This window comes from Vidua chalybeata, chromosome 21 (assembly GCF_026979565.1).
Source record: "Vidua chalybeata isolate OUT-0048 chromosome 21, bVidCha1 merged haplotype, whole genome shotgun sequence".
In the NCBI taxonomy this organism is placed as follows: Eukaryota; Metazoa; Chordata; class Aves; order Passeriformes; family Viduidae; genus Vidua; species Vidua chalybeata.
The window spans coordinates 4,027,994-4,050,289 of record NC_071550.1 but is presented as its reverse complement, the minus strand read 5'-3'; the positions used below and the strand labels follow the sequence as shown (position 1 = coordinate 4,050,289).

Genomic DNA, 22,296 nt, shown 5'->3' with positions numbered 1-22,296 from the left:
TCTGTTAGTTGCCTGAGCACACAAGTCCTTGCTGTTCTATCCCACCCCTCGAAATAACTTTGTGATACCACAGTAAATCTGGGAGCCATCTTTGTGCTGAAATAAAGGAGATATTTTAATATTGCATTAGCTGGCAATCATTATCATCTCCCATATAAATCTGGTGCTCTGTCAGTGTGGGGTCCAAAGGTTCTCCAAGTATTTCAGGGAAATCTATCTCCAAGACTTCTGTGGGAGGGAATGGGCCATTCCAATTACACAAGAAAATAGAGCAGACTATTTAAAATTCCTTAATTAGCCTGGTTTCAGGAACATGTCATCCTGCTCACAGATGTAGAAAATATAAGACTCAAGTAACTGCAAGCCATTTTTGCCACTCCCAGTGTTTGCTCTGCCAAATTAGAATGAACCACTGGCTAAGGTCACACAGGTGCTGAGAAATCAATTTATCCCTTGGGACTTGCAGGAGGCAAAGCTGAACAGTGTTTGTAGTGCTGTGCCAGGAACTTCAGCACTAGTTTGGAATATACTGTGTACAAAATACATATATATATATATATATATATAGATATATATATAGGCCCAGATCTTCCAGGGAGAAATGGCATCTGAGGTCTGATGGTAAATAAATGGATGCCAATTTACACAGACTACAAATCTGGCTTATTTTCTCCACTCTAAATGCAACATTTTTGGAAACTGTAACAAAACAAATTAGGAAAAAAACCCTAAAAACCACCCCACAAAACCTGAAGTCACTTATGGCTCAAATCACATCATGTGCAACAGGCAGTAAAAACAATACTGTAACAATAACCAATCCATACTTTTAACAAACCACAGCAAACTTCAAGAGGTTTACACACAAATTTTAAAGGTCCTTAAAACAGGCAATAGGCAATTTTATAGCGAAAAGTTTGGGCTATTTAGGAAAACAAAGCTCAATAAATAGCTCCCTGCAGAAAATATATTTTAAGGCATTAAATAAATGCAAAATCAACACACCGTACAAAAACAGTGAGCGTTTTGGAGCTGATTTCCAAAGGTCTCTGAGTTGCAGGGTATCAGTCAGTCCCTAATTAGAATATATTATCCATCTACTTGACACTTCAGTGAAATGTCTATTCCAGCACAGAGCTGCAGCTTTGTTCAGAACAGGTTTATTGATATTCTGCTGCATTCCCTCTCCATACCCCCAGTGGCTCGGTTCTGTTTTATCACACATCAAAAAGGCCGTATGCTCAGGGCACCCCATGCACAGCTCAGAGCTGGAGGTCTGAACAGCTGCAAGTAGTGTGGTATCACAGGAGGGACAAGCTCCAAGCAGATGTCACAGATAAAATAAAAAAAAAAAAAAAAAAAAAAAAAGGGAAAAAAAAAAAAAAGAGTGAAAAGGGAGTGTGGCTTGGGAACAGAGCAAGAGGAAGCAAGACACAGCAGAGCAAGACCTGACTTAAAATATGCCTATCATGCTTTATGCAAACACTGGTCTTCTTTTGCCCTCCTGACTGTCATTAAAGTGTAATTAGTAACTTCACATGGTAAATTTGTTTCTTTAAGAAGCCATCTACTTTTGGTTCTTGGTAGCAGCAACCGTCTATCCAGGCATGGATTGCACCTTATCACACCAAGGCTGGAACGAAGGTTAAAAGTGAGAAATTCCATGGTGCCTGCACTCTGTGGTCACTGCTCCCTCTCTTCCAGCTGGGAACCTTCCTCCTGTCCCACATGAGCCCTGCAAACAGAGATTCTGCTGCTGCCTTAATGCCAGGTGAGCTGCTCCTTGGAGACCCAGGCCATGCTGAAAAATCAGCAGCAAGGAAGCACTTTCAAAGCCATCACTTTCCTCTCCAGACTTCAGGAATCTGGAGAAAAGGAAATGCTGAAGGTCATTCCCAAATGTAAATCTTCCTGCTTTGCTGGCAGTTCTCTCATGATACCAAGCCTGCAGATTTTCACACTTTCCACCACAATAATCATGACTTGGGTATTCAAGTTCCCTCCTGTTATTTGACCTGTACATCCTCCATATTTTTTTTTTAAATTACCAAATCCAAAATTGACACTGCCTTTGAATAAAGAAAAAGAAACAGCAGAAAGAAATAATGCTGAATTATGTGGCACATCAGAAAAAAAAAAATCTCAGCTAGAAGCACAAAGGTCATGAATACAGCTGTTTTTAGGAAAACAAGCAATCACAACAGTTTTTCCACATTATTATTCAGTGGTTTTGAATAAGTATTACATGGTTTTCACTCCCAAATAAAGAAAGGGGTCAGAAAATAACACACACAACAAAAAAAATTATATCAGTAATAGCTTTGCCAGTATGGATCTAAAATTCTGGAGATTTTCAGAGCACAGCAGACTGAGGAGTGCAGTAGAAATACTGACAACCCAGTTCTTGCAGCCCACCAACATGAGCAGTATGGATGATGGAAAAATGCTCAAACCTTGCCAAATTTCCCATTAGAAAAGAACCTCTTATGCCCCACATGAGTTCTGTCTGTGAAGCAAGGTGCAAAGATGTTTTAAAAAGTTCAATTTTTCTAAGAAAACAGAAAATGTGGTGAAAGGGCAGATTCTCTCCCTGGAAAAATCTTTGTACCATCACTTTCTTTGCAAGGAGTTTCACAGAGAAAAAAACATTATTACCTTTAGCTACCAAGGTAAAACCCAACAGAATCAGTCAAGGTAAAACCCAACAGAACCAGTCAAGGTAAAACCAAACAGGACAAATCAGGTAAAACCAAACAGAACCAGTCAAGGTAAAACCCAACAGAACCAATCAGTTAAAACCAAACAGGACAAATCAGGTAAAACCAAACAGAGCCAATCAAGGTAAAACCAAACAGAGCCAATCAGGTAAAACCAGAGCCAATCAAGGTAAAACCAAACAGAACCAATCAAGGTAAAACCAGAGCAAATCAAGGTAAAACCAAACAGAACCAATCAAGGTAAAACCAAACAGAACCAATCAGGTAAAACCAAACAGAACCAATCAGGTAAAACCAAACAGAGCCAATCAAGGTAACACCAAACAGAGCCATTTTTCTCTTTGCCTTCCCTTTCAAGGGCAACCACAAAAAAATACCAATCTCAAGTCATTCTGCCACTCTGTGTGAATCACTGGCCTAAGCTTAGTTTCTAAAGATCCCAGCCCTTCCTCAAACACATCTGGGGCAATATCTCTCCATTGGCTTTCTCCAGCTCCATGAATTCCCTCCACAACCCCAGCAGTCAGAGGGGCTGCAGCCAAGCTGTGCTAACCCTGCAAGATGGAAATTCTCTGTATCAGCCTCACGAGTGCCAGGCTCTAGCATAATGTCTGCAATAAGTTTCCTGTGTGTGCTGCAAGACCTCCCCACCTGATCCTGACTAGGTTTGTGTTACAAGAACACATAACACAGGGCCTCAGCAGAGCTGTTGATCAATAAAAATGTTCTCCTTAGAGAATGCCAGTGACATCTATAAACCTGTGAGTGTCAAAACAACGGCAGAAAAAATCCTGTATTCCTGCTGTCAGTGGGATGAAAGCTGTACAATTAATGCCAAGCCAATGACACCACAAGGAGAAATAAAACAAACAGCTGGTGGTACTGTGGTCCAACATGCTGCTCCTAATCTATGAACATTTTCAGTGAAAACATGCTGACTCATGTTTTGAAAGAAATGTCATAAATCTGGTCAGTGATGTAAAAACCCTACAGCATTAATTCTATTTTGAGTTACACACAGAAAATATTACACTTAAAATGCATAGATGCCCTTTCAGAGGAGAAAATACTTCGTGGTCACTTTGTGTGTATCTATCTATTAATGTAAAGATTTTTAATAAGCATCACACCTTTGAAAAATAAATCATATGTTTTTCCTAAAACCAGCTGAAACCTCAGCTGGGTTGATAACATCCACTCCATTCTTGCTGAATGTCAGAGAAGCTTCATAAAGGTTTTTTCTCCTCCTGGTTCTGTAAGACACCCAGCACTGATTCAGTGCTGCTGGTGATAACAACAGGAACATAAAATGCAGGCAGGACCCTGTGCAGCTGTTGGCATTTTAACCACCTTGTCACCTTACTCATACATGACCCAGTACATAAAATAACTCACTGAGAGATCCTTCCCTCATTACTGACAGGAGAACTAAAGCCATGCCAACAATTATAGAAAGCACAGGGAAAAAAAAAAAAAAGATGGAAAATAAGGTGGATGCAGCCTGTGGAGAGTGATGGATTTTGCTTGTACACTGACAATAAAACCCACTTTAACAAACACTGGGAAAAGTAGCTGCTGAAAACATATGTTCTTTTAATCAGGGAAAGAAGACCTATTTGAAAAAAAATAAGCATTTTTGACAGGTTTTAGAGCTCTTGTTACAAAAGAACTAAAAATACCACACAAATGAACAAGACAGTATACAACATGGGGTTTTAAGCAGGTTCTCCTACCAGCTGAAAGGCCTAGGTCCTGTGTGGATTTATTACAAATAAAAAAATACATTGAGTGCTACCAGATATAAAATCTGGAGTGCTATAATGTGTAACATAAGCAACTATAATGAGTTAAAATGAAGTAAAATAGCTCAGCTAAAAATACCTTCAAGGAAAACCAGACAGACCCATATAATTCAAGCACAGTGAACAGCAATACAAAAGTTTAATTCTACTTTGCAAATTCAACATTAGTACGTCAATTATAGAGTAAGGTCTCCAGTGTTTCATGAAGAAAAGTTGATACCATTTAGGATTTCTGCAAATCCCTTTACTTTTTCTTTCTAAGGATCAAAAAAAATCATTGTTTCAGTCTCCCAGATGATGAAACATGGAGAAAGAAACACGGGGTGCCACAGATTTGAACACAACTAAACCTATTCAGTTGCCTCTTTGTGTAAGCTAAGGGTGAAATTATTAATTATTACCCAGAAGACAATATATTAAATTCAGTACTTCCTAACACAGGAAGAAAAAAGAGTCACAACGAGAAATAAATAAAACTGAAATTAGTAAGGTTAAGATTCCTTTCCTCAAGATGAGCCAAAACCTTAACCATATTGATTTCTATCTATTTTCTGTTTATCTTTTTTGTCCACTCCATCTCTGCCAGTTGCCCCAGGCAATCAACAAAGCTCTGCTTGTTCAGCCTTTGATCATCTCTGTGCTGGAAGATTAGCATATGCATACTCTCATCCTCCCCTTTATCCTGTTAATAAAGCTCCAAACTCCCTCCGCTGATGTTCAAGAAAGCAACTGGCTCGGGAGCCCCGATGATTTGCCCCCATTCCCTGCTCTGCACAGGACTTGGAATGCTAAATACCAGGCACGAGTTGTGTAAGTGCTTATCCAGCTCCTCTGAGGAGCAATTCTTACTTGTTTGATGCAGTCCACGTTTGACAGACGTTCCTGGATCAGATTGGCCCAAAGCGCGTTGGGAATTTTCTGAAGAAAGAACAAAAAAAAAAAAAAAAAAAAGAAGGGCTGAATATTCACAATTGAGTTCAAAAGGAATTTTACCACGCAGGCACGTTGTGGTTAAAGGTGAAGTGAGATGTCTTCTTGGAAATAAAGAAATAAATAATTCCGTGCGAGTCCCGGGTCATTAACATGAGTTAATGACAAAGAGTTAATAAAGGCACAAAAATCAGTGTTAAAGGGAAGCTGAGCACAGAGCATGAATATCCATGGAGGTTTTGCACACTGACATGGAAGCAGTGCCAAGTTCTGCACACTGACACACAACATTGGACATCAGACCTGCAAAGGGATCCAGAGGAACTTCACATCCACAAAGCATCCTTTGAACCACAAGGACCTGGCCCTTGACTGCTCCGTGTGACAGAGGGCTCAGCATCAGGGACCTGCCAGCTCTCAGTGACACAAACAGAACCTCAGACACTGAGCACACAACACAGAGAGCCTGATTTTCAGGAGGTTTGTTTCATAGCTTCAAGTAACTCTCGTCATCCAAAAGGTTTATTTAAAATATATTTTACAATTGAACTTAGTTTATTTTTAAACTCAGGACTGTGAAATGGGATGGAAACTGTATCTGCCAGTATTTTCAAAGTGCTCTTTAGTTCTGTGACTGCTGCTTTGCCCATCTCTAGAAATGTTTTGTAAGAAGGTATTTGCTATGTGACAGAAGAACAAAGTTCCTACACAGATCTGCACCCCTCAACATTTCTTCCATTGTATTTGATTTCCTAACAAGAAATCAGCAATACTCTCCTTTCCTTCTAGTAAGATTTTGCTCCACTGTGTTGTTAATTTAGGCTTTCATTCTGTGCTGAACTTGGTTAAGCTCTGAGTTAGCCAGTTTAACTCAAAGTCTAAACTTCTGTCCATGCAGCTCATAACAGCCATTAATCACTTCATTAAATGCCTTGTCTTATCCATTCTGTCATTATTGGTCAAATGAGTACTCAGGAAAAAAAAACCAACCTGCAATCAGATTCTCTACCTCCCAATTAAAATAAATTATCTTTCACTTAACAATGTGAGCTTGACTCTCTGTTCTCTTTAGCTCCATATCCTGTGGCTTCTCATGTCTTTTTCCTAACCACTTTGAAGGGTATAAACCTAAAAAGGAGTATTTCTATAGGCTGGGAGAGGTAGATAGGGCAGGAATCAGATGCTTGTCTGTATTCAAGATAATCTTTCAACATATTTTTCCAATCTACAAATTTTTCCAATCTAATTGTCACTAATTTTTAATAATTAGACAATTGTCTTTTAATAAGACAATTATTTACATAACTGATCAACTAATCCTGGCACTCATGGCATCGGGAAAAAATATTCTTTGGAGCAACTCTTTGAACTTCAATTCATACAAGAAAATCTGGCCGATGATGTGGGAAGATTTCATAAAATCATCTTCATTAGATGATGAAACAATTTCACAAGGAGTGGTGGAAATGATCCCACAGAAGGCACTTTGAAGGAGGATGGAGAAGTGCTCCAGAACACAGAGCAGAGCCCAGGTGGCCCAGGCAGGCAGGGTTTGCTTTTGTTTATCTCTTTTGTCCCCAGCTCTCAGTGCCTCTCCTCACATCAGCCGTGCATGAGGCAGCACTGGAGCAGGTAGCAGAGCAGGAGGGAAGGAAATTGTTTGGTTTGTGGAGAGCCAGCAGGTCCCGAGGGTGCTTTGTCAGAGCCTCCTGCAGCCCCTCGCTGCTGGAACCTGTCACCTTCCAAAGGGGCACCACGCTGCTCGCAGGGACAGCCAGGGCCTGCCTGCTCCTTTCATGTGTCATGTCAAAACAGGCTGCACGCTGCTGGGGGCTGCTCTGCTGAGCCTTGCCAAACCAATTTAAACCAAATTTATCCTCGCTTCTCTCCATGCAGTGGTGCTCTTACTCCTGCATTTGGAGCAGGGTTTGTTGCACAAAAACAGCCAAGGACACACATCCAGGTATTTCAGTGTTTTAGCTCCTTCTGCTCTCTGTGGCTCAATTCCAGTCTCATTTCCTGGGCAGTTTTCCCCCCACTGAGCAGTGGCCTACAAAATAATTTTCAATGGGCTGCTTGCAGAATGCCTAATTATTCCACTAGAAATCAGGAGTTCTGGTACATATCAGGCAGCCCATTTATAATTCATCTCTCATAAACACATAAATATATCCTGAGCCTGGGAGATGGGATTGCACTTCCCAGAAATCTGCAACAATGGACAGTGGCACACATTTGGTAACAGCCAAACCACACCTTACCCACAGAGCTGTCCCAACACTCAGTGCAGGTAAAGGAAAAAGTGCTGTGGGATTTTGGTCATGTTCAGACCACTTTTCTACCCACACTGGTTTAATCACCATTTCCATATTTGCTGAAAAACTGTACCCATTCATGATTAATTTTAAATATTCCATGTTATTTCAGGAACATCATACTTCAATTTGCATGCCTGATCCACTCAGAGTTATATTTCATTCCCCTTTCATAAAATTCCCACCCTTTTTTTGTAGGGCAGCTTTTTCAGTAGACATTTTTCTTGGAAGTTTCGGATATATTTGCTCTGAAAACAGCTTCAGCTAAAAATTCCTGGCTTCTCCAAATTGGCACCTTGGAGAGAACAGCAATCAAGTTTGAAAAAATTTACTTTAGGATCCTGAGTATCATGAATGTTTAGATTTAGTTTGTTCAGATAAATATACACGACAGGCTGGTCTTTTTTGGATACACAAACCTAGAACAGTTTCTTTTTGTTCCTTCAGAGTGGCTTACCCTGGAACAGATTGGAATGCTGACCATGCATAGTTAAGGATGCTTTAGATTTATTTTTCTCTTCTATTTTATTTCTTTTTTAAAAGCACAGGGACATGACACAACTCTGGAGCAGTTTTAAGTTATTAATATTATGCAAACACCTTAACTGCAATTTAGTGTAGCATTAAGAGCACACCCATCCCAGGAACCCACAATTACCACAGTTGTTTCAACTTCTTATTTTATCCAGTTAAGAGGAAAAGTGAAACATGCAATAGCTCATCATTAGATTTCACTATAGAAAAACCTGAAGATGCTTCCTATTAACATTATAATAACTAGAGATGAGGGAATAATTTGCAATGATTTATCCAAAAATGTAGCCTCTTTTTCTGTTCATGGAATATTTATTGGTAGCTTGTGGTTCTTCCATTTACTGAATATTCAAAAATATTTTACTTCTTTTTGGAGTATTTTTTACCTGCAGAATGATCACATCTTGCTTTGAACACTCAGTATTTAAAATTCACTACCTGAGCTGTGCTCATTAGGAAGTGGGCAGGTATGTGTGGGTGAATGATTGCTTGTCCAACTTGAAAAATGGAGCTTCAGAAAGCAATCATGGATTTTAAAAGTGTCTTCCATGGCTTCCTGTGCCAGGAAAACCCAAATGCCTTAATGGGCGAACACAAAAGAGATGAAAGCTTGGCTGAAGATGTGTAGGTAAAATATGTGAACAAACATTTGCAGAGCTTTTTGCAGAATTTGCCCAGATCTGACATTGGCCAAGTGACCTCAAAGTGCCTGACCCGTGGCTCTGGGGTTAATGCAGCCACAGTAGCCTGTGGTGTGAGAAACATTAAATTGTGTTTATGATCTTCACACCAGACTCTCCAAAAACCACAGCCGGCTTTTCCTCTTCAGTTATTAAATTGCTTTGGCCAGGATCACAACTTTTTAATGCCCTGGTTAGATCCAAACTCATGTAAAAGCTCTTGTTCTGCTCCTGAACAGACATCCCAGCCTAGAGGAACCCAGGAGCTCCCTCCTAATTCTAGGAAATTACATTCAAAGAAACAAACTTGCATAAAAGAACAAAATTATTTAGTGAAAACCTCCTCCTAGGGTCTAAAAATCAAATCCAAAGGCAAACTGCACAGTGCTGAACCACCAGCAGCCTCTGCTCTGCAGGCCTTCCTCACCACCTGATTAGCCTTGACATTTTTGACTTTCATCTTCCACACCATCCATCTTTTTAAATCAAATAAGCCCAAAAGGACACCCTTGAAAGTGCATCTGTATAGTCTGAAATATGTTAATAATTACAGTAATTAAACCAAAGGGAATTTTTGTTTTAAATTCTCCCCCTCCAAGTATAAATTTATGAACCTATCAAAACAATCTTTAATAATTAGAACTAAGATTTCAAAGTACATATTCTCAGTAAGAATAATTCTGTATCATCCCAGCCAAATGCAAACATTTTTGCCAGTGAGTTCAGGGAGTTCAGTGAACTCTTTCCTCTCAGATCTTGAAGTGTGTTACTTGAGGCATCTCCAAACTTCATTCACTAATCCAGTATTTTATTCAATTTTATAACCACTATTTTAGCCTAATTTTCTAAGGAAAAAACCCTAATCTGTGTATCACACCGTCTGCCATCTCAGCAAATTACAAATGTGTTGGCCAATTCCAATTCTAAATTGGATTTAGCAGGGGTGTAGAATTCCCACAGACAGGAAATTGCTTCAATATTTATGAAAATGGGTCATAAGTGACAAAACAAACTCAAACTAGTGGACTTGTTAGAGGAAGTCAGAAAAAAACAGACTTCTTCCAGTCTATTTCTCATGGAGTGCCTTGACACTGGAGAAGGGAATTGGCCAAAAAGGCAGGAATCAGATGCTTCTCTGTATTCAAGATAACCTTTCAATGTATTTTTTCCAATATGTCACTATTTTTTAATAATAAGACAAATAATTACATTACTGTAATTCATCTAATCAACTAATCCTGGGAGTCGTGACACCTGGAAAAAACATTCTTTGAACATCAATTAGGATGCCCACAATGAATGGATTTAAAAATCTGACTGGAGAAACTCAGGTGCACAGAATTGGGGAAAATTCAACAATCTGAGTCAGCTGCTCTTGCCTCAGCTTGAGAGCTTCCAGGGCTGTCAGGAACTGACTGGATTGTCATCCTCCTTTTGAGTTAATGCACCAAGTAAGTTATTTGTGTCATGCTACAGAGAAATCAAGCACGCACAACTAAGTAGCACTGTCAGATCAAAAAAAGTTCTTTGTGTACATATTTTCCAGAGCATTTTGTACCAAAGGAGACCTCAGAGATTAATGCTTATTTTATCGAGATTATCAAACATGCCCAGATAGAAGACACTGTGTTTAATAATAGAATGAGCCATTCCTGGATTTTCCCCAATTCTGCTGCGTGTTCCAAGGTTGGTATTTTCAAGACCTCCCTTATTTTGCATTGTCTCCCTCTCCTGGCCCTGCTCTGTGTCCTGACACACCAAAGTACAACACAGAGAGGAGAGAGTCTTTACTCTCATCTGCTCAACTCAGCAGTGGAAATCATGGGAATGCCACATAATTCCTGTTCTGTGACACGAGAACAACTGTTATTATATTCTCTTACACACCTGGTTTCTTTCTTTATATGCTTTTGCTTCCTCTGTCTGCATTAATACTTCCTTGAATAACAAAGTCTCCTGAGAGACACGTATGGCATTGAAATGTTTACAAAGCCACATTGCCTGAGGGGAGAAAAAAAATACAGGTTGAAATATTTGGAAAGAAAATGAAGCAATTTTTTTCAGAAGGCTGCAGAAAGAGTTTTCCTAGCCACACATTTAAATATACAGACATATATAAGCAACTTTAAGTAGTTTCTTATAAAGATGTTCAAGAGTATCCAGCTTTGAATAATGGCTTTTTTATCTCCTGTACCTTAACACAGAATTTAAAGAAGGAAACGTTCTTCCTACCATTCCTCACCAGCATCACCTGCCATTTCTGAGGCTCAAATGCAACGCTGACCTTTGCATTTAAGCAGTGCCAGTGGAAGTGAGACAACTGACCATGCAAATGGAACAATTCACAGCAAGGGAACACCACAAATGTGTAATTAACTTACTTCCCCCAGGCTAATTAGTCCTGCTAAACGCTGGGAAAACAAGGCAGGCAGAATTCTGTTGCATTCCAGTAGTTTCACCACCTCAGTGAGTTCTCACAGATCTCACTTGAAAATATCTGTTTAACCTGCAGTGTAACACCCAGGTGTATCCCTCAGGAATGCTGCCCTTTAATTTGTCTTGTGCTCATCTATCACTTGGATAAATCTCAAAATTCTCCAAAATGCTGAGCTCAGTAGAAAGTAAGAGAGTGAGTGGGAAGTGCTACAACACTGAGGGTAAGGTACTCACAACTGTAGTTTTCCCAGAAGCAGGTGGACCAAGGACACAAATTCTTGGAGCTATGGAACAAGGATATGCAAATGTCAAGGTGCAGAACAGCACAAATCCCCTCCAGTTTCCTACCCTTGTATTGCATCATACCAATGTAGCTACCATGAAACAATTATTTCAGCTGGAAAGCTGCCTCAGTGGAGATTTCAGGATTGGGCTCCACTGGGATAAAAAGGAGGAACAGAAAATCAGTGCCAGCTGGGTCCTCCTTTAATCTCCATGGTCAATGAGATTAACACTCCAACCATGCCACTTGGAGAGATATATGAGATATGTATATCTCAATCCATTTAAACACATGGAGAGTTTAGTGGGTGAACCATAAGCATTTCCTTACCCGAGTTTGACTTTTATTCCTGAAACACTGATTCAGAACTAGCACATTTTGTGATGAAAACATATCTCAGATTTTAGTTACACCTAAATAGGTTGCATCGGGGTTCAGAGAAGATTTAGATACTGCAGAATTAAGGACTCCCCTCACTATGCTTTTTGACAGGTGCCTTCAATTTTTCTAATCACCATTTAAAGTAATTTTCCTCATTTCTGTTTCTTGTGTTTCTCTGCTGCCCCTCCTTTCCCTGAGGGGGGCAAGGTGCAAAAAATGCACCCTAGTTCTGAGGAATTCTTAATCCAGTGCACACACACAACACAATAGGCATCACTGCCCTGAGCTTCCTTGGGAAAGAATTAGAGGCAAGACAAACAGGAGAAAATGGAGTCGCTCTTAGGAAAGTGTTTGGAACTTTTTCCATTAATCCACCTTGGGCTGCAATCCCTTGAACTGTCATTTTATATTAACAGCTTTGATGTTTTTTTCCCCCTATACAGGGGAAAAAAAAGCCCCAAATCAGAGTCTGTGCAGGAGGGACTGGTTAGTATTTACTGGGAGTAACGTAGGTCAGAGCAGAGGGGGGATCCACTCACCCACAAACCTCCCGAGCTCTCCATAACCAAGGGAGATCGTGTCTGATGGGAACAGACAGGCAAGGATGTGAAATGTATTTTCATGAGGCCTTCCATGCACTTAACAGTTATTGGGCAGGTGCAATTTTTAAACATACATGAAACCCAAATTACAGATTCATCTTTACAAAGTTATCTGACTTGGAAGGTTTAAGAACAACTCCCCCCTTATTGGTTCTTGCAAGTGCAACAGAACTAGTACACAATGTAGAAAAATACTTTAAAAGGATACATCAGCTGTTTTTATCACCTAATTTCTTTCAAATGTAATGTGATTAAATCCTAGTTTTTTTTTTTTTAAATCTAACACCTTGAAACTCCAGCCCGGTACTTAGGAATTATTTATAAACAGCGTCATAAAAGAGTGCTTGGGTGCCAACACTAATCAACTTCTTCAAACCACTTCAAAGAAAATCAAAAAACCTTTCCATCCACAGATCCTTTTGAGGTTTAACTAGGAGCATGATTTAAAATTCACAAGAAAGCCCTTAGGTATTGAAGCTTTAATACACAGCTTTCTTGGACAAACGTTTGATAAAAAACGAAACATACCATTATATACACCATCTCATGCTTTAATATTGCCCAGGGCTACTGTAAATGCTCACTTTGTACTAAATCTGGTTTGCTCTCTGCTTAGTGGCTGGCAGCAGATGGGGCAGTGTAATTCACTGATTTACTCATTTGCACACTTGTAGGACTCCTCTGAAGCGTTCTCCCCAAACATATGACACGGGGGCACAGCCAGGACACCACTGGGTGTAATGTTTAACCCCTCCAACCAACAAATAGTCACTACTTAATACTGCAGCTCCAAAGCAGCAGCTAAATGAAGGCAGGAAATTCTGGGAAATGCCTTTTTCTTTGGTAACAAATCATATTTAATTCTGTATTTAGTCTTGATGAGATGCTACAGGATTTACGCATCCAAGTAAAGCAAGTTTTAACACTCAAAAATTATTTTAGCAATGACAAAATGAATCCTGGAATAACAAAAAAGAACAGCTGGACTCAGAGTTTCACTTAAATCCAAAAGATTCTATGATTAATATTAATACAGCAAAATTTGCTTAATCTGTAAGAGAAATCCTTTGTCAAAGAGGAGAAGCACAGGGTACATACTGAACATTCAGGAAGAACTTTTTTACATTCCTTCAGAGGTTTGAGTGTAGAGGAGGAACTCACAGAAATGCCACTCGGACTCTGAAAGCCTTTTTCACTAGCACAAACATATCATGTAGAAAACTTACATCTTTGAATATGAAAGAATTATCAGTCTTCATGTGGCCCTTGAAGGTTTTCAGAAGGAACACATGAAAGAACAATAGCACAGAGCCCTAAGCACAAACACTTTGCCACACATTTGACATACAAGATTTTCGAGGCAGTTTCAAGTTATAATCACCATTAGATTTGTTTATGTTTTTAAAAGTACTTTAGATCCTATTATTAATTAAAAAGGTTTTCTAACTTCACACCTGGGATAGATGCAATGCTTCTTTTCCACACATCTCTGTTTGAAATTTTCTCTAGGGCTAAAACTGTCTAGGCAAGGCAAGATCATGAAAATTCATCACTTTACTGATGGCTCTAATAAGGTTTTTTTTTCTTCTAAATAGTCAGCACCTTCCGCCATGATCAAAAAGTAAAATCAACTCTGCTACACATTTCTGTTACATTATTTTCCATATAATTTATTCTTAAAACAACATTTAGGCTTTAATTTTAATTGGAGTTCCTCTCCTTCCTTAACAGGGTTTTCCAGACCCAAAGCTGACAGCATTTTCAAACAACTGCTGTAATTCTGTAATTTGACAAACAACTGCTGTAGTTCTGTCTTTAGCCTCTAAGTACTGAAGTCATGAGATGGAAACCTGCCTAATTCTGTTAAAATAATACTGTGGGGCTTCAGGACAAATGTTAGCCCAATATGAAGAAATTTTATCAGCATTCTATCAAACTGCAGGAAATTCTTCCACATATTTTCCATGGGTCTACAAACCAGATTGATTATTCATGCTGACTGCACCAGAAAAGGCTGGGCACAATTTGCAGGATTTGATTTTTTTTTTTCTTTAACATATTTAGCAGCATTTCAATCAACATCCATCTGATCAGCACCACTAAGAGCTCACAGCACCTCCAGTGATGATTTCATTGATGCTGCAGCAGAACTTTCATAATGGTTTACTCTGGTTTTAAAGAAACATCAAAGCTCCATGACACCAGCTCTCCCTGACAGCTCACGCAGAACAAAAATTACACTTCAGTTGTGCATATCCAAATATAATCTGCCTAAGGGTGAACAGTTTGTAAATCAAATAATTTGATTGAGAGTACATGCTTTTATTGTGCAGAATAGAGACTTCCCATTCAATTTACCAGGTTTTGTTCCACAGAGGAGCAGACACACTCACTGTTCCTTCAGCTGAGATGCCACTGAGCTGTGGAACTCATTAACAGCAGCGAGTAACAAACTAATCAAAAAGCAGAGAATCTGCCAGCCCAGGTAGAATAGGAACCCAAATTTACACCTGACAAAAGGAGTAATTAGCGAGCTTAAAGACAACAGGAAATATCAGATGGGGCACAGAAGGCATTAATAATTGATACACCAGAACTCTTTGTTATTCCCTTAGAGGGTTTCATTGTTATAACTGTTAAAGTGCATTTCTTATTAGATTACCCACTAAAAAAAGAAATTAAAAGCATCTTGTCTATAACTATTCCAAAATGCTCACTTTTTTTTTTTTTTTTGTTCCCCCCCTCCCCAAGACTCAGCCTGAAAAGTTTGATCCATCCCCTGCCAACGGCAGCACAGCTCCCAACAGCTGTTTACAAATCAGGAACTGAACTATTTCTGGTGTCTCCATTTTCACTTACCATCATCGTTGTTTTGCTTTAAGTGGTTTATCATGAACTCGATGGGATCATCAGGCTGATGAATTAATAGCTCTTCAAGCATGTTCTGGAAATAAATAGGACAAAGTCAGAGGAAAATTTAACGCAGCTCTGCAGTCGTGATATCTTGCATTTTTACAGCAATGTTACAATGAGGATCCTAAACAGCTTCTAAATGCTTATTTATTTTCTTTCACAGGCAAAATTGAGACTTCAGAACCTATTTTAGATGCTGAAAAACTGATGATGGTCAGAAAACTGCCAGTAAAAAAAACCCCAACCTATTTGCTTCAGCTTATTTATGGCACATATGGATACCAGAAAGGTTTGGCTCAAGCAGCCTGGGGTTGAAAATGGTTGAGGCAGACATAAAAACCATACAATGAGTTTGAAAACCAGAGTTAACTTGAATTTCTGTCTCTGCAGGGCAAGATGAGCCTTCTCTAGCACATTCCCACAAGTTTCTGCCTAGCCCAGAGGAGCGCAGAACGGGCAAGAGCTGTGGAAAACATAACCCACAGAAATCACACATTTCACACCTGTACCAGCCTTGGCTCCTGCATGAAAAGGAGTGGGGAGGAGGAAAGGAAAAATAAAAGCAAAAAAAGGCTTAAAGCCTTGCCTTGAATGTCTGTTTTGGAGCCCATTTTCATGTTGAACCCCTGAGGTTATACAGGGCCTTGGCTCAGCTCCCACCCGTAGCAGTGGGGATCTTGCACTGGTTTCAGGGAGGATTTGGGCTTTACAGGCAGAAAAAAGAACAACCCTGAGAAATCCAGACATTTCCTAGGAAGACATTTCAGCCCAGCCACGAGTCCTGTAATTAAAACTAAACATCAAACAGAACTAATGCTCTAATTTAGACAGGCTGCAGAAATGCTCAGGCTGGAAGAGACATTTCTAAACAGCAGTCGTAACACTTTTATATTGGCAAGTAAATTCCATAAAGTCCATCTAGTCCATAAAATTTTATATCCTCACCAACGGATTGTCTCTTATTAGAGAGGCCTATTTTCCTTTTCTACTTCATTAGAATAATTAAAACACTCAATTTTGTTTATAAATTGGTGATCGTGCAAGTTCTGATGCCTCAAGGTCTGGGTAACACAGAGCATAAAAGATGAAATTTGTTTTTTTATTGGAAGTTCATTTAAAAATTAAATTTTATTTAAATCTTTAAATATTATTACTTTCCAGCAACATTTATTTAAACTAAATCTGGTCTCTGCACTCTACTTACCAGCACCTTTATAAATAACAAATCAAAGAAAATCCAGGTTTATTATAATTCAAAAACGTTCAGGCTGACAGTGATTGACACTGGCACTGTTTCTTGCCCAATCCCTTTTATTTATCCAATTCTGCTAAACTCAGTTTAATTTCACATGAGTTGTTCTGTTAATCTCTGGGGGAGGGTTATATTTTGGGTCTCATGTAGTAAATGTTTTAGCACAACAATTTCAAGCTGTGTTTGTGCCATTATTTTGCTCCAACACAACTAAAGCACAAAAATACCACCCTGAGTAAATCCCACAAACATTTTATGTAATATGAGTCCCTGCAGCTGCATTCAATGCCTCATGGCTTGCAAAACACAGTACTTCATTTAAAAAAACAAAACAAAACAAAACACAAATATTATGCCACACTACTCATAATAAACAGAGGGGGGAAAATGATAGCACAAAAAAAAAAAAAAAACCAAAAAAAAACACAAACACGTGTGCACATTTGAGCGAGCTCTGAGCAAGTAAAACCGACTTTTGACAGAGTTAAGAGCAGCACACAGGGAAGGCTCTCCAGCACGTTCTCCTATCAGAACAGCACCAGAACATTTAGCCAGTCACACAAACCTCCCCACGCTCGACTCAAGGGCTTTTCCCGAACTTCAGAACAAAACCCACCCTTCCCCAAAGCAGAGAACCAGCCTTTCCGGGTACCGAGATCACAACGACGCCGCAAGGGCACTTTTCTCGCTTTATTTTGGACACCTGGGCGAAGAGGCACAACAGGACGGCAGGGGGAAGGGCTTTAAGCGGGGGGCGAGCAGCGGGCGGTGACACCCACGGCAAAACCTTCCCCGCTTCCCTCCCGCGCCCAATTTATCCCTGTCCCCCCCTTCCGCCTCTCCTCATCCTGCCTCGCCTTCCACCGACTCCTTTCTTCCGTGGGCTGCAACTTTCTTCCGCAAATCAAATTACACGCGTGGGCCGCGGCAACGGCCGATTGAAATAATTCACTGGGAGAGCGCACGGCCCATCACCTTCCACACGAGCCCGCCCCGGTGCCCCTCCCCGCCTCCCCCGTCCCGCCCGCGCCGCGGAGGGGCCGGGGGGAGGTCCTCGTTCACCTGCAGGAGCTGGAAGAGCCCCCGCTCCTCCGCGTAGACGCCCGCGGGCGGCGGCCACGGCCGGGCCGCGTCCTCCGCGTCCGCCTCCGCCATGGCCGCCCCTAGCAACGCGACGCGTTGCTAAGGAGGCGTCATCACCGCGCGACGGAGAACGGCCACGCGCCACGCGGGGGCGTGGCCGCCGCCTCGTTTACTGCAACGGGAATGGGGGCAACGTCATCGAGCTGCGACGGTTGCCAGGGAGACGGCGGCGCGGTTGCCGCGGCAACGGCGGGGCCGAGGGCCCGCGGCCCGCGCTGTCCGCCCGCTCGTCCCGCCCGGCCCGGCCGCGCCGCCAGCCCGGCCCCTCCCGGGGAGCTGCCGCACCGCCGCCGCCCGAACACCGGCCGGTAGGAGCCGCAGGGCTCGCCGGGGCGGGAGCGGGGCGGCGACACCCGCCCGCAGCGCGGGGGCCCGGCCGCGCGATCGGGCCGGGGGCTCAGGCGGGCCGGGCTGCGGGAGCTTCGGATCTTTCCGCTCCGTGAGGAGGGGCGGGCTCGCCCCGGCAGCGAGCGCTGCGTGCCCGGCCGGCCCCAGTTCCCGGCAGAGTTCGGAAGGCGCTGCGGCGATGGTTCCACAGCCCTGAGAGACGCCCCGGCCCCGCCGCTGCCGCGCCGTTGAGGCACGGCCGCGTTGCCTCTGCGGCAGCCCCGGCAGGGTTTATGACATCACATTGTCACCTCTCGGCTCTTTGTGCAGCAGCATCACCAACGCACTGACTTACTGCCCGGGGCCCCGGGACTGCCGGGCTTCCACACAATAGATCTCCCCTTTTAACTTTTTTTTTTTTTGTTTGTTTATATAAGTTTTCCACTAACGTACACAATTCCAGCTCAGGCAAGATGTAGAATTGCATCCTTTCTAAAAAGCAGCTTCCTTTCTCTCCTTTATACCCCAGACCCAGCAATAAGTAAACATGAATGAGGTGGTGGAGACCCTGAGAAAGATCGAGGAGAAATACAAGCTCTTCCAGCAGCAGCAGTTCACGTTTATCAGAGCTCTGGAGCGCAGCCGGGAGGAAGCCCACGATTTAATCAGACCTGTGTCATCCATTGTCCAGGTACAAATCCCTCAGCACAAAGAGCTCCCTGCCCGTGACACCCCCAGGGACAGCACCGGGTGGCTCCTGGGGCCACTTCAGGCCTGGAGGAATGGTTTTATTGAAGGCAAGGTGGACAAAAAGTCCCCAGGAAGGTTTGTGTGTCACTGAAGGGGTGGGGAGAGAGGCACCTGTGTGGGGGCCTCCTGTTGACTCTGAAGGAACCTCGTGGCTGAGCAGCACTTTCTGCTTTAGCTGAGCACTGCCAGAAACACAGGCTACAAGAAAACAATCAAACCAAGCCTCCTTCCCCAGCCACACGTGCAATCTGTAATCCTCAGCTTGTAGGAAGCAGCATGCCTGCCTCTTCCCCCTGGTATTGGTGCTGCTGTATCTTTCTATAGTGCTTATTAAAAATAATGGCTGTGTTACACAGGGAGGATGATGGATTGAGGGCTGAGAGTCCCACGTGGGCAAGGGGTTTGCTGGGCTGCTAAGCGAATTGTCTTGGAATTTTTATAGCATGGTGTACTGAAAAGTAGAATTTAGACCACCTGGAGACAGAGGGGGGAAGGAAAATCTAAATAAGATCAGAATTGCGGATTTGAGAGAGCAGAACTTGGGCCCAAAACCCAGATGGATGCCAAAGGCAGAGTGAAAGCCAGGCTGCTGTCAGGATTAGGACACACAATGAGCTGGTTGTCTTTTCCAAGGGCTGCCCCTCCCTAACAGAAGGGCTTTGCTCATTGCCTTGCAGAGGATTGTGACAGACCTTGCACTGAGCCGTTTCACGCCACTGAGACGTTCCCATTCTGCCGTTTTTAGATGCACTGGTATTTCCCCCTGTGCAGGTGCAGTGCTACAAGGACCACCACTGCTACAACTCCACGGACAGGCGCATCCTCAACATGTTCATCTCCATCTGCAACGACCTCCGCTGCCTGTGCCACAGGATGGAAACGGTGCATCCTGGGGACAGCGTCACCAACGGCCTTTTGGAGAAGTGCAAAGTGCTCCTTAACGACAGCAACGACCTCAGTGCCCTTCGAGCCACGTAGGTGCCTCCCCAGCTGAGCCCAGCTGAGCTCAGCTCCTGGCATTTGGCTGTCGCTGCTGGGGCTGGCACTGCGCATTCCCCCCTGGCTTCTCCAGCAGTTGTGTCACAGCCCCTTCCCGGCTGTGCTGAGGGTACAAGGTGCTGCCCAGCTTCCTTGGGAACACTGCCAGTGTCCCTCCAGAAAAAGAGTGCTGCTTTGTTTGTCCATCCTTTCTCTGGGCCGTGGCAGGGCAGGTGAGCGCCCCGAGGTCCGTGCAGTGCTCAGGCAGCTTCCCTGCTCCTTCCTCCTGCTGCTCCTCTGCACTGAGCTCATTTCTGCAGGGCAAGTGTCTGTGAGTCCTCTCCAAGACTCCAGATCTGTGCCAGGGTGGTTTTTGGCAGGACTCCCCTATCCATGTACATTTCTATCCGTGCTTTTCTGTTTTTGGGCAATGGCTGCCTGTGCACCGCTGCTCTCCCTTGGGCTCTGAGGGTGGCTCCCAGGGTTGCAGTGCTGGGACTCCTCTGCCAATTGTTTCCCTCTGTCCCACAGCTACCCCCACGGTGTTGTGAACTACCTGAGCTTGGAAGAAGCAAGGCATCGCTATGGAGGGGTGGTGAGCGTCCTCCCCATCGTTATAGACAGCATGAGGGAATGGATCACCCACTCCAAGAGGCACGTGCTGTATATTGTGAGTCGTCAGTGTGCCACATGCAAGAAGGAGATACCCCCTTCCCAAACAGCACCTGCAGCTCAGACCTCCAACAGTAACAAAAATACTGTACAATTGCAGGAAAAAGATTTCCAGAAATTCCTGGCTGCAAATCAACGTCCACAACAAAAAGCTCCCTGGAGGCCACCAGGCAAACACCCCTATTAAAGGATCAAAGCTCCAGCATCATCTGCTCACCACCTTTAAGCACCTGCTGATTAAACACAGTGCAATGAACACTAGAGATCCATGCTGAGCCCACTTTCTGCAGCCAGCCCGGGACACATGCATTCACTCTCCCTTGCTGGTATTGCCACTCTGCTCCTCACATCCCCACAGAAGCAGCTGCTGCTACAGCACTGCAGTGGGAGCAGGGATCAGTCAGGACTCACCAGGTTCTAATCTCTCAGACATGAATCTTGGACAAGTCATTTGAAACAGGATTTTACATTTTCTCAGCCTTTTTTTCTGAGGAACATCCCCTCCCTGCCACAACCAGGGGGTGAAGAAGCTGCCTGTCTGAGGGATGGGCTGCAGAGCAGCAAAGGCCTGGCATTACGGATTCAGACACGTCTTTGACATTTAGACTTGTCTCTAAAACTCCCCGACCCCCACAGAAATAGTTTGGTTAGCTGGAGCACAGAATCCCTGCTTACAGGACACTAAGGAGGTTTCCCATACCTGCCACTGGCTACAGAGGCCAGTGTCCTTCAGCTGTGCTCTGCTGCAGCCTCCTGCAGCTCCTCACACCACAGAACATCTCCCCTTACCCCTGTTGACTCCTGTGCTCTCAGAGCTGGAGATGTAAAGGAGAGCAGAGTTCATTTTGCCCTTAGTTGGTGTGTACTGACAACAGCCAAACAAAATATCCCTGTGCTCCTCAGACTTCCACAAAATAAAAGCCATTTCCAGTCCATGTGATCCATGGGAGCATCATGCTCAGATGGTTCCTGTTCAAATTGCAGATTAAGCTGCCTGTGCTTTCCCTGCTTCAAGGCAAGGTTAGCATTACATTAGGCCACATGTCCCACCTAAGGGGCAGGCCCACGATGGCCCTGGGGCTCAAAATATGGAGCATGAGGTCAGCATGCCTCAGACCCTACAGCCTTTCCTAAATAAGTGTCCTCCCCATGACTGCTCTTGTCCCCTCCCACAGGCAAATTACCTCCTGCTGGACGACACTCCTGAACAATTTCCCCTTGCATACCAGGCTCAGTTTGCTGTGAGAAAGCTTTTGCCTTAAAAATCACCAGGTTTTGGTAACAAGCAGCTAAAAACAGAAGGAAGAATTAATACAGAGGAGGGGGCACGGGAAGGAATGACAGCTCAAATTGAATGAAAAGTATTTCCAGGAGCATTTTTATTCCTCACATAACCCCATGCTGATTTGCACTTTTTTCCTTTGCCCTATCCACTTGCACTGCAATGCACCCACCCAGTCTGGAGTAGAGCCCTATTTTTAGGGAGATTTGATCCAACTGAACTGAACCTTGGTGAACTCAAAATGGTAACAGAGGGTCACAGAGAGACTCCTGGGCACTACTGGGGCCACAGCCAGTGGA

The 22,296-nt window shown here is 43.1% G+C and overlaps 2 protein-coding genes across 7 annotated transcripts in view; one reads left to right on the top strand and one right to left on the bottom strand.

The window, feature by feature from the left end:
- Positions 1-18,093, bottom strand: part of AK8 (adenylate kinase 8) — a 66,308-nt gene extending 48,215 nt beyond the window's left edge. For 2 of the 3 annotated variants that reach the window (XM_053961793.1, XM_053961795.1), the window contains exons 1-5: positions 17,908-18,093; positions 15,540-15,624; positions 11,649-11,698; positions 10,866-10,979; positions 5,369-5,437 (exon numbers count right to left, since the gene is read on the bottom strand). In XM_053961793.1, coding sequence (XP_053817768.1) covers positions 5,369-5,437; positions 10,866-10,979; positions 11,649-11,698; positions 15,540-15,624; positions 17,908-18,000 — 411 coding nt within the window. In that variant the 5' untranslated portion in view covers positions 18,001-18,093. The remainder of the gene's footprint in view (positions 1-5,368; positions 5,438-10,865; positions 10,980-11,648; positions 11,699-15,539; positions 15,625-17,907) is intronic. The other variant, XM_053961794.1, reaches the window with a different exon arrangement.
- Positions 18,094-18,197: 104 nt separating this feature from the next.
- Positions 18,198-21,657, top strand: SPACA9 (sperm acrosome associated 9). Of its 4 annotated transcripts, none has more exons than XM_053961806.1 (5): positions 18,198-18,296; positions 18,845-19,006; positions 19,837-20,039; positions 20,575-20,697; positions 20,816-21,657. In XM_053961806.1, exons 2-5 carry the CDS (start codon positions 18,863-18,865, stop codon positions 20,988-20,990), a joined length of 645 nt encoding a protein of 214 aa, XP_053817781.1. In that variant the 5' UTR covers positions 18,198-18,296; positions 18,845-18,862; the 3' UTR covers positions 20,991-21,657. The 4 variants fall into 4 exon arrangements, with proteins under 4 accessions (XP_053817781.1, XP_053817779.1, XP_053817782.1 ...); XM_053961807.1 differs by having other exon boundaries at positions 18,199-18,296; positions 20,575-20,713; positions 20,816-20,976; XM_053961804.1 differs by having other exon boundaries at positions 20,575-20,976.
- The last annotated feature ends 639 nt before the right edge of the window (positions 21,658-22,296 follow it).

Bases quoted from the DNA above. Each gene is read 5' to 3' on its own strand.
- SPACA9 (XM_053961804.1), top strand. From the start codon at position 18,863: ATGAATGAGGTGGTGGAGACCCTGAGAAAGATCGAGGAGAAATACAAG. The intron at 19,007-19,836 runs GTACAAATCCCT...CCCCCTGTGCAG, and splicing joins CTGTGTCATCCATTGTCCAG to GTGCAGTGCTACAAGGACCA. The intron at 20,040-20,574 runs GTAGGTGCCTCC...TCTGTCCCACAG, and splicing joins CTCAGTGCCCTTCGAGCCAC to CTACCCCCACGGTGTTGTGA.